Below are 12,500 nucleotides of genomic sequence, written 5' to 3' on the forward strand. Positions count from 1 at the left end.
AGATTCTGATGCTCAGCACGACCCAAATGCGGCAACAACAGGCACCGGAAACTGCAGTAAACACGAGCCTGTGAACTTTTGAGCTGACGAAGTTAAGAAATAATTTGAAATAATTTTGAATAATTTTTCGACCCTCGACCATTTACCCTCGACCCTCGACCATTTACCCTCGACCCTCGACTAGTTACCCTCGACCCTCGACCAAAAGGCAAACTCCTTCAGTGATGGTAATCCTATTAACTGTTCTAGTTGTATAATTTCTCGGATCCTGTCGCAAAGAGCCTTCCAGTTCTGGGCTGATCTCTTCTTGTAATACTTCAGCAGTGAAAACTATGGGTTCCTCCTCAGGTTGGTGTTCTTCTAGGGTATCAGAAGTTGCTGCATGGTCTGGTGCATCTGTGGTAAGAAGCTCCGTAGTTTCAGTCTTCTGATATTTATAGTCTGGTGTATGTGTGACATGGAGCTCTGTCGTTTCAATCTCCTGATGTTCATGTCTTACTCGTGTGGTTATTTTTTCTTGCTCCATAGTCTCTAGCCACTTATTGTTCTTAATCTGGCGTACTTGATCAGCCAATCTCTGCTCGGTGACTTCTGTTAGTTCGTTGTTGATGTTACTGGCTTTCCACAGGTCTAGGAATCTTTTTCTGTACTCTGGCCTCTCTGGTTCACTCCTGATGTAACATTCAAACCACCGTTTGTTATCCTCCTTTGACCATCCTAATCTGTGCTGTCGTTGTTCAGCAGTAGCAGGATGACGACCGGGCCTGCACTTCTGATCCACAGGACACCTGCCGGACGCGACACCTTCACTACAAGCTACAGTCCCGTTGACTTCGTTAGTGTGAAATTCAATATTTGAGATTCTCTCATCAAATCAGGTTGTTGTAGCTCTAACACGGGTGGCTTTTGGGTTGTTGGCACTTGCTAAAGGTGCCACCCAAGACTCTGGTGGGCGGGAGCGTCCATATTCCCGTGGTAGGTTAAGGCACCAACCTGTTCTACCACAGTGTCCATTCTTTATTATTATTATTATTATTATTATTATTGTTATTATTATTATTATTATTATTATTATTATTATTATTATTATTATTATTATTAAGGCAATACAAATGACATAACTATCTACCTTGTATAGATAATCAAAACTCCCAATCAGTGTTTGAGAACAACAATGTGTTTGTAAACTGAAACTACTCTTTGTAACCTTAAATCCCACCGCACACTTGAGGAAAGAGCTGAGCAAACTGCCTCGCGAGGCGGTTTGCTCAGCCGTTTCCTCACGTGTGCGGGGAAATTGTGGTGAGAAATTCGCCTCGCGAGGCCGTGAGGATGAAATCAAACATGTTTGATATTTTTGGCCTCGCCAGACAAATTCCTCAATGTGTGCCGCCATCGTGAGAATCGAGCTGAGCTTGGTTTAATCAAGCAGCCAATAAAAATACACGGCATACTCACGTGACTCCTGCGGTTCAGGATGGTGTCGGAGGACGAAATTCTGACGTCACTGAAGTCTCGTGAGAATGCCATGTATTTTTATTGGATGCTTCATTGACCAAACTGAACTCGATTCTCACGATGGCCGCACACAATGAGGAATTTGCCTCGCGAGGCGAAAGATATCAAACATGTTTGATTTTTTCCTCAGGGCCTCGCGAGGCCAATTTCTCACCAAAAGTTCCCCGCACACGGTGAGAAAACGGCTGAGCAATCCGCCTCGCGAGGCAGTTTGCTCAGCTCTTTCCTCACCGTGTGAGGCAGGCTTAAGTAGTCAGTGTGTAAGTAGAGGTATGTTAATGTGTAGTTTGGTGTGAATTAATAATTGTAATAGTTGTTATTAATCTTTACAGTACAGTTGCAAATAAAATAAAATAAATAAAAACAGTGTAGGGGAGTATATTTTTAAAAAAAATCATTCATTTGCTTTTTCATTAACAGATACACAGATGCTTGTGGAAGATATTAAAAGTTATACACGACGATTACCCTGCTATGAAGGATGCAGCCAGTGTATCCTTAGACATGTCTTCAGTAGCCGATATTATGGATGGACGCCTTGTCCACGCTCTCTTTTCACTGGCCGGAGATCAAAGTTTAATGGTTATAGAAGGTTTTGAATGATTTCTTACTTCATTATTGGGATTCTACAAGTTAATTTTATTTTCTACTTTACTGAAATACAATATTCCTGATCATTCATCCAGCCTTTAGTTTGCCAGAGGATGTGATCAAAGAAGCAAAGAGTGCTTGGATTGAGATCGTCGCTGCAGTGAACACCACCCGACACCCTGATCTGTTACAATCTTATTTCCCCCATATCTTTGCTGGGTGTGTTGCAGGCTTCCCCAGGAAAGAAGACGGTGGGTGATTTGTTAGGGCGATGTAATAGAAAGCATGCATGCATGTAAAAATTTTGCTTTGGGGTGTGATCCTGTAAATAGCAATTGTGCCTTGCGGTCCCTTCTTAAATTACTTGGAGGATGTGTAGTATGTTCCAAAAAAAAAAAGTTTCATTTCAGCTCCATAAGTGGAAAAATTACAAGCTACGTGAGAATCACGTCATTTGTTTTTTTATGGCTACCATCGTTTTAGAATTGTCCAACACCAATAAATAAGAATGTATGTTCGCATCATGATACGAATCTCATTTTAAAATCGGATATCAAGACCTTGTTGCATGGAAACATCAAGTCACGTATCGTATCGTTTATTATGCCAAGTTGTTTCAAGATCAATTTTAAGAAAAGCTACAAAATTTGATGTGATTACTATTTTATTTTACAGTGAGGACACTAGAATCATGAACACTTGATATTTTTTTCTACATTTTTTTAGTGACTATAGAATGTGGGCTCGTCCTTTTGACAAGAGTATTTAATGTTTTTACACTTACAAAATGCTATACATGTAACACTATACATCATAAGAGGAGCCTTTATTTCTTCGTCGTCGAAAAAAACAATGTTCACAAAAATGTCAAGTGTTCACGGTTCAAGTGTCCTTACTGTAAATGTTACGAACATCAAGTCAGCAGTGGAAGTAAATATTAAGTTAGCAAGGGCACCCACTGCCCCACCCCTCGCCTTCTTTCCAGACTGAATTGGATTACCACTCTTCTTGATAACTGGTGTGTATTTTAGAAGACGGCGTTGAATGGGAGTCTTGTGTGAAACTCAAAAAGCTGCTTGGTGTAGATAATGTTCTTGTCAATGAGTACGCTGGGGACATTCGGTCAAATATTAACGCCATGGCTGTGTAAGTATACAGTTATCTGTTTTGTTTTGTTTTGTTTTTCAATTTGTCGTGAAAAAGAAAAAAAGAAACAAACAAAGCCAGGCTACCAATCGATGTTGGGGATTAAGAACATCGTCATGATCTTGAATTAACTGCTAAGTCTGCTTTAGCTTTTTATAGTGTACGAGATACGGAAATTCAATTCTTGATACAGTGAGAATAGGAAATGTGGACAGTATAAAGCCCATAGTAGAGACATGGTTATAAAACATGGATTATTCACCAGCATTGTTGGAACAGGGTGAAATTTTCCTTACACGTGAAGAAGTCGGGAAAAAAAAATCTCTATGGGATTACATTACAAGAAGACCACAACCTGAGCCCAGCGCAAGGGAGCATAGGGCGCCACACCCCTGGCAACACCTCACCATCAGAACGCGACTCCATTGTCATGAAATGCAACAAGGTCAAAAAACGACATTACTAAACACCGAAACTAAACCAATGGTTGCGTCGACAGCAACACTTAAACTTGTGAAACAAACAAATTCAAAATTAAAGGAACACTGGTTTATCATTGTTCATACGTCCAGACGATTGACAGGTTAGATATCCGGCCTGATCGTGTTCTTGTCGGTGGTTTTGCACTCTGGGTAGGATTTGACTGTCACTTGGTGGAGCCAGGGCAGCAGAGCATGGAGGGATATCTGTGGTTAGCTCAGCTGTTGGTTTTGATATTCCCAAGATATCCTTCAACTGGCTGCTTCAACTTGCGTGTTTGATTGCTGTCCTTTGGCATTAATTCTCCTGGAATTTCCTTTAGTTCTTCATCAGCCCGGGTGTTTAGTTGCTGCTCTGGTGGAAGTGGAGTTTGTTGAGTTGAAGAGATGGAGAGCTTTTTAGCAGAGTTGAGTTGTTTTATCAACGACTTGGGGATGTGCGCATCCAGTGATTGAGGTGCTACTGGACGAAAGTGCCCTGTTTCGTCTTGCTAACCATGTGGGCGTCTCCACTATGTACGATCTGGGGGTCAAAGTAACAGTAACGAAGCCGTAGAGCCACGGATGAGATTTGCGAGGGAGAGGTGATGGCTTTGCATACACAGAGGCACCGATTATTAGAGGTGGAAGTCGCCGTAATGTCTTTTGACGGACATCACTAAACAGCGAAACAGCGAAACAACGGAACAGCGAGACGAAGCACCAAAAAACCATGACCCCACCATACATTGAATACTAACCGACAAAGGTTGAATTTGAGATTAAACATCGTTTTAGGCCTAACTAGGCCTAAAAAGTTATTGCTCCTAATCTCAGTCTTAATCTGAATCCTAATCTTAATCTCAATGTCCTAGGAGCAATAACGTGTTAGGCCTAATTAGGTCTAAAACTGTATTTAATCTCAAATCCAACCTTTGTCGGTTAGTATTGAATGTATGGTGGGGTCATACATGGTGTTTTGGTGTTTCTTTTCGCTGTTTAGTAATGTCCGTCAAAAAGCATTACGGCGACTTCCACCTCTAGTAATCGGTGACTCTGTGTGACTATAAATTTTCTTTCAGAGAGGAGAGTGTAGAAGAGGAATTGTTTAACATTGGTCGGGAATTTGATGAACTCTACCACTGGCATTCGCTCAAGCCACTTTCTGATGATTATGATAGGACAGAGAAAACGATTACAGGTGAGGATGACAAAAGAAATGTTTTCAATTTCTATAACAGCAGTTAAGAAATGGAGATGGAGACTTATACCCCTTTCGATGTATTGTTTTTCTTTTAGTCCCACTGCCTTGTTATTAGTGGTAAGGTTGATACAGAGGCAAAAAAACTGAAAGTACTTCAACGGAATTTTGTTAATAGTGGTGCATCAGTTTAGGAACCTCTCCCCCTGATACAACTTTCTTTGACAGAAAAAATACGGCTTTCAGCGGCAAGGGAAAGATGATTATGAATTTCAAGAAGGGGAGAGGGAGATCGTCCTCCTTTATTTTGGAAACGTGTAAGAGGTACTGAACTGAAAAGAATGTGAGACAGCAAATCATATAATGAAAGAAAAAAAGGAAGTATGCACAGCATTGTTACCTCTTTCGTTCCTGCATCAAACAGAGGAAAACTCTCCATGCTTCAAGCCTCGCTCCCACTACCAGTGCTACATCTATTAAAAACTCAAGTTTTATTTGTATTATTTCATATATATGCACAGAAAAGCTTCCAGACGATCCACGACTAAGAAAAAAACGTTTAATTGGAAAGCAGATATTCGCGCGCTACCACAGACTTTATGGCGATTCACTTTCTGGTGATATTGGCCTTGCAAAAACGATCATCGTTACAAATACGAACACCCAGAAAAAGAAAGGCAAGAAAAAGGAAGGAAAAGTGGTTAGTGTGTAGTATAGCCATGAGTTTTAAATCAGACGTTCATTTTCGTGCTTTTCATTTACTTGTGTAAATTGTTGCCATTGGTCTTAGATTCCTTCTACACCAACGCATGTTCGCTTGCTGTACTGAAAATTCATCAAAAACGTTGTGACCATACTGTCGTCCGCGCAACGTTAACCTGCGTCTTATTAAATTCGCGATTATGATTACACTCTATAAGGAAATGGTATCTGCGCGTAAGACAAGTAAATGTGCCCTCGAGTTTTGAGTACTTCCACCGTCACTCTTTTCGAAAGCCTCTTTTTAACTTGCTTGAAATTAGGAATAAATCATTTCTTTGTGAAAACAAAAATAAAACTTTAAGAAGGATCGATTTAGAAAACGTATTAAGAATAAAAAGTAACAACACTATCCGACGTTTCGGAGTCAGACTTGACCCCATTATCAAGGTTAAACTGTACTGGAAAAATTCGCAATTTAAATACAACGGGCGTTAGGTCAAAACAAAGACATGCATAAATGGAAATTAAACGATAGTTGACACTAAGATATTTACAATTTTTGCTAGAATACAAAAGGCGAAGGTCAAACAAAAACTTTAGCACGAATGGAATCTGACTGCTTATTTAGTGATGGTTGACGCTCACGTATCAAAAGCATCTCGTGAACGAGACAGTCAAATTTCGATTTGCATTTCTTTAGGATCGTAAAATGTGCTTTAAGTTCAGGTTTGTCCAGATCGTGTTTCGTCTGAGGAAGGAAAAACCGTCCGTATTGTATTACCGTACAAAGATCAGAAGTCAGCTAACGTGCTACGGAGACGACTCAAAGATCTGAGCGTTAAAATTGGTAACACCATCGAGATTGTTCCTGTGTTTATTAATCGTAAGATTGAAAGTCATCTCAAACACCGCGAAAACAAGCCAAATGTTGTAAATAACCAATGTGCTGTTTATTATTTTAAATGTGGTCTATGCGATATGGACTACATTGGTTATACAACTAGGCATTTACATCAGCGTATAGAGGAACACAAATCCCTATCATCTTCGGTTGGTCGACACATGAAGACGAAACACGATCTGGACAAACCTGAACTTAAAGCACATTTTACGATCCTAAAGAAATGCAAATCGAAATTTGACTGTCTCGTTCACGAGATGCTTTTGATACGTGAGCGTCAACCATCACTAAATAAGCAGTCAGATTCCATTCGTGCTAAAGTTTTTGTTTGACCTTCGCCTTTTGTATTCTAGCAAAAATTGTAAATATCTTAGTGTCAACTATCGTTTAATTTCCATTTATGCATGTCTTTGTTTTGACCTAACGCCCGTTGTATTTAAATTGCGAATTTTTCCAGTACAGTTTAACCTTGATAATGGGGTCAAGTCTGACTCCGAAACGTCGGATAGTGTTGTTACTTTTTATTCTTAAAAATAAAACTGAAAAAAAAAAAAAAATAAATAAGGCAGTCCTTTAAACATTTCCATTTTTACAGAGCCAGAAAGCGAAGCAAATCATTGAAGCGAATGAACAGAAACGCAGAGGTGAGTGACTTGTTTAGTATCAGTTTAGTTTAGTTTAATGAATTCGTCACCAAGCGACATCACAATATAAGAAAAGAAAGAAAAATAGTAGTAAAAATATGATATTGACAAAGAGGTGAGACGGGGGATAAAGAACTTTCGTCCCAATTTCAATCTAACCCCCAATTACAGAAACATGCATTTAAAATATAGCTAAATATGTATATAAAATATGTAACAGTTTAGATATCAGTGATCCTTTAGCTTGGAGGACTGTAAGTTTCTAGCTTTGACAAATAAATATTGGTTAAACTGGTCTAAAAAAACGAAAATGAGTCAGTTACTTTGGTGCTTGATGGCAGCGAGTTCCACAGTTAGAAGATAATGTTAGCTCCTGTCAAGACGTTTTTAATTCCTCCTTGATAAGCCGCTCATAAAATAAACAAAACAAAAATAAAAAATAAAAAATAAATAAATGAATAAATAAATAGATAAATAAATAAATAAATAAATAAATAAATAAAATAATAATAATAATAATAATAATAATAATAATAATAAAGAAAAAAAATTAAAAATAATAAATTATAATAAATTAAAAAAGAGAAATGCAACGTAGGTCACTTTAATGACTTTGGTATTTGGGTGATTAAATACTTTTGTATTTGATGTGCAACACGTCCGCAGACTAGGAATCTTAAATCAAATTTTGCACTTCGTGAGTTGAAAACAGATTCGCAAACACACATGAATGATAATTAAAATAACAACAATGATGATGATGATGATGATGATAATCATCCGATGGCAAAAAGCATATAGGCATTTGTGCAGCTTTCGGAACAATTAATATGGTGTAAATTGATACTGAAACTCCTTATGCTCGCATTATGTCTCACAGAGGAAGAGCAAGGAAAAGACCAAGAGAAGTGGAAACATATCGAGAAAAGCCTGAGGAGTGACAGTTACAATAATGCTTTGCAGTTGGTAGATGAATTTCTGACCAAATGCAAATCTCCAGATTGCTCTTTCCAGGCGCTCATGAAAAAGGCACAAACTTGCTTGGATGCCTGGCAAGACACCCGTAAGTTAAATTCCCTCTGACGCGTTCTTCCTCTTTTCTTTACTAGTACAGTTTCTTGTTTTACGAAAATTTAATGATGTACCGCACTACGTTTATGGTTCATCTCTCTGGCTTTAAATTGTGGCACGATGATCGGTGGTGTAAAACCTGAACTCGCCCTTCAAAATACCAAAGTAATCAATGTAACCGTGTAAACAAAATTATATATACTCACAAAATTGACTAAATTCGGGTTCGTTAAATCAACTCTTTGCACTTTTTTATAGTAAGGAGAATGAAGCGCCCTAACATCTTTTTGCCATGGCAAAAAAAAAATAATAATAATCCGATTTGCTTCAGCAGTGCGGTAATATTTATATCGTGAACAATTTTTCATTACTGCTGTCTTTTGGACATTGTTGAAACTTTCAAGCCCGTGAAGCGCATTATTCTCACAGATAAACAAACACTATTCCCCTATCATCAAAAAGCAATATGTCTCTCACGAAACTAAAAAACTGTGGTCGAAGATAAGATCTCCTAGTTAAACAAATTATAAGAACAAAATGCACCCTTACCTTGAGCAATGGCAACTTTTACGTCCTTATTTTGTATTTGAATTGTATTTATTCCATTGTATTTTGTTACAGATTCACAAATGAAAAGCAAAACTATTACATATAGATAAATCTATTTACAGAAACAATAGATGCTTTCCAACGTAACAACGTGTAGTTTGAAAGTGCTTTCATTATGGTTCCAAGCATATTCATCATGTCCATGATCTCTCTTTGTACTATAAGAGTAAGTCTTTTGTTCACAAGAATTTCTGCAATTTTGCTGAGTATATGCAAACGTGTACCTTTATCATATAATTCAATTGATTTGGGTTTTGAAGTTCTCTCGCCTTGCGGACAGTCGTTCGTCTTGTAGTCTAACTTTGATCCTACATAGTATATTAAAACTCTCATCTTTGGAGTTACGTCATGCATCGAATTTCGATCGAGGACTACGTTTCCAGTGGCTTTTTCTATAACATTTAGTCTGTATATTTTCGTTGTTTGTCATATTTAAGTGCAACGAGACTTTGATGATTCCCGGTTTCTGCTGTCCTTCAGGCGCCCAGCACAGTCACACTCCCATTAATTTTGTCATAGTGTCTTTTTAATTATTGCTGTGCGTAGGGTAGACTGTAATGAAAGGACAGTTACTAACATCTTTTCTTACTTTGTGGCATCACTGTAACGCCATCATTTTCTCTCCACTGACCTTTCCACCTTTGAATGTACAATTTCCTCCTCTATAGATGGTTTTCACCTGACATCACAGCAGCCATGTTGGTGTACAGAACAATAGAGAGTCCTCGTGGGAAACATCAGGACTCGAGGGGAAACAAAACTAACTTGCTTCCTGCAGGATCAGACGTTAAGTGATTTGTTATACATTTAGACTTTTCCTGCAACAATCGCGGCAAAACACCAGGCGCGGGCAACAACTGCGGAATTGTACCCCGGTCGGGATACATTTGAATTTGATCAGGGCCGCGTGACCAAGAATCAACCAATCACAGTGCTCGTTTTGTTGAGCGAAAATCTAGGTATATAACAATGTCATTTTTTACCGTTAATTCAATCAAGTTGCAATTTTGGCTTACTTTAATTTAAGGCATTTTGCAACAATGTCTGTCCACTAAGCCTTGACACAGCTTAACGCCATCCCTGTTGTAAAGATGAACCATTACCTTTAATTTAAACCTCCGTCCACCCTTCAGTGTTAATGTTCCCAAGTCCAAAAGTATTAATCACGAAATTTTTACATCATCTGGACAAAGTGTGAAATGGCCTTATCTACCAAAAATGTATCAACTGGCCTTTTTGAAAACTGTTTTCAGTATTCTGCCGAGGCGGATAGGTAATTTTAATTTTTAGTTAGTTCAATTATCATTTTCCTCGTCAATTCACGTTACAGATAAATCAGAGGGTAATTGATTGGCCACCAAGCTTTCTAACACTGAGCTGTCCTATGGAACGCACTAGTGCATGCGGCATATTTCGTATGGAATCTTTCTTTCCCGGGGACTAAGGACTTTCTTAGTTAGGTTATTGGACGTTTTCAACCAATCTCTAGAGACACCAATAACAATGGAGAAATGTACGACTTCTGGTGGACGAACAAAAGAACTAATGAGATATCTTTTGTTTTCGTCCACCAACATGGCGGCGATGGCGTCATGTGAAAACCTCCTGTTGTGAAGTCTTTGGGTAGACCGAAATTGCTCTTGCGTACGTAGGCGCCTTCATAAAACTATCTTTCAAAAGCACAAAAAGTCGTTGGGGATAGCAAATACGCTCTGGGAAGTTTCGAAGATGAGAAAAACAGTTGGGTTAAAGAAATGCAAACTGTTTGTTCGTCCTCCACATACGTCAGCTTGTACTGGTCAAAACCAGGTTGCAATCTGTTGTTTACCTTGTGAAAGTACTTATAAAAAATGTTGTTTATAGCGGCATTAAATTCTGACATTGTGTCGTTTTTGTAGGTTCTCGTTACCCCAAATCAAACGAAATGGAATATCCAGTACTTCTTATGGAATGTGTAAGGAAAATGTACTGCGAATTCAGCAGTCATCTTACCAACAAAGACAAAAAGAAACTGGCAGGATACATGCAAAAGCTAGGGTTTGATGACATCGCAGTCATATTTTATGATTTTAAGCCAGACACTGAAAATAAGGTAAATTACCTATAAACGCCCTTAAGTCGTGATTCTATTCGATAAAATTAGGAATCTGCTCTAGACAGGAGTCAATGTTCAATAACAGGCCGTCTGTGAAGGAAACGTTGGCGTTGTACACAAATCTATTAAGGTTTGATTTTTGTATCGTAGGCTCAACAGCTCTCTGTTCACGATAAGCGCGAGATTTCAACTTGAGTTCCTGGGACATTTGTTGAAATGCGAGCCTATTATTTTCAATAATAGGCTTTCTGTGAGGGAAAGTTGGCGATGTGCACAAATCTATTAAGGTCTGATTTTGTATCGTAGGCTCGACAGCTCTCTGTTCACACAACAAGCGCGAGATTTCAACTTGAGTTCATGGGTCATTTGTTGAAACGCGAGGAACGAGCTGATCGCGACCCTCGGGTCGACCACTTTATTCCTGATACTTGGCAGGTATGTTAATGAGAACACGGTTTGAACATTGTCAAGCATTCAGAACTGTGCACATACCTTTACCTTTTAGGAACCTAAGTGGCAACTGGCCATTTGATGAGTAAGTGTTTTTTTCTTACAATGTTCTATAAAACTAAGTGAGAAAAAAAAAAACAAGATATTAACGTCAATGTCAGGACCGAGCAAAGTATTCATTATTGGTACAATTATCTACACAGCAGATCTACATTGACATCCTGTCGAAGCAACAGGGAGATTTTTTTCCTGAGGCGTTTGAAATCCAACACCTGCTTGAAGTCACTTAGTAGAATCTGTTATGTTATGAGACTCAATGTAAATGAAATAAAGGAGAGTCCTAGTCTGTAAAACCAGCGAAACCATAGCAAATAATATTTTAAATTCGATTTGGTTAATTCGGGCTTTACATAGACGCAAAAAGACCAGTCGCTCTCTTAAAAAGGGTAGGAAATGTCATAATATATTGGCTAGTGTTGTTTATCGCATGTCGGTTGTCTCCCTTGTTAAAACATTCCAGCGGGAGCTTCTTGATGCAGTTGATAATAACGAGTCAGCAGTAATCGTGGCGCCCACCTCATCAGGGAAAACATATGCTTCTTATTACTGCATGGAGAAAGTCTTGAGAGAGAGCAACGAAGGAGTGGTGGTTTATGTCTCACCCACCAAGGTATCATGCTCAGACTTTTAACAGTTTTTATTGTTACTGATGTTTAAGATGTATTCATACACTTAAGCCTGGTTTTCACGAGTGACGCTAGCTTGTTGTTCATTAGAGCCTTTTGTTAGAAGAAAAGACACCAATTAACAACAAGTAAGTACGCTTGCGTGTGTTGCTTGTGCTTATGCTTGCGTCGCTAGTGAAAACCAGGCTTTAATCTCGATTAAACCTTCACACGGAGAATCGTATATTATTCAGTAAGTGGCACTGGTAAACCTGAGTGCTCTTATGAGGATCGAACCTTAAGGACTTTCCAATTACTAGTTGCTATAAATTCTGTTTCGGGCAAAGAACTAGGAGGACTCCGATTTCCTTTTTCCGAGTCTGCCAGTGTCACCTACTCAATAATGCACCATTTTCAAATAATATTCTCACCATGCGTTTCCCAACCAA

At 38.7% G+C, this 12,500-nt stretch overlaps 1 protein-coding gene across 1 annotated transcript in view; it reads left to right on the plus strand.

Annotated features, from left to right (window-relative positions):
- The window catches only part of LOC138058153 (probable ATP-dependent RNA helicase DDX60), an 82,472-nt gene that overhangs the window by 17,894 nt on the left and 52,078 nt on the right, over window positions 1-12,500 (plus strand). Inside the window, exons 10-19 of the mRNA XM_068904050.1 lie at window positions 1,939-2,110; window positions 2,205-2,360; window positions 3,144-3,255; window positions 4,796-4,914; window positions 5,436-5,614; window positions 7,113-7,161; window positions 8,042-8,224; window positions 10,740-10,933; window positions 11,243-11,371; window positions 11,907-12,056. Of these exons, the coding sequence (XP_068760151.1) occupies window positions 1,939-2,110; window positions 2,205-2,360; window positions 3,144-3,255; window positions 4,796-4,914; window positions 5,436-5,614; window positions 7,113-7,161; window positions 8,042-8,224; window positions 10,740-10,933; window positions 11,243-11,371; window positions 11,907-12,056 (1,443 nt within the window). The remainder of the gene's footprint in view (window positions 1-1,938; window positions 2,111-2,204; window positions 2,361-3,143; window positions 3,256-4,795; window positions 4,915-5,435; window positions 5,615-7,112; window positions 7,162-8,041; window positions 8,225-10,739; window positions 10,934-11,242; window positions 11,372-11,906; window positions 12,057-12,500) is intronic.

The sequence above is a fragment of the Montipora capricornis genome, chromosome 7, assembly GCF_036669925.1.
Source record: "Montipora capricornis isolate CH-2021 chromosome 7, ASM3666992v2, whole genome shotgun sequence".
Lineage (NCBI taxonomy): Eukaryota > Metazoa > Cnidaria > Anthozoa > Scleractinia > Acroporidae > Montipora > Montipora capricornis.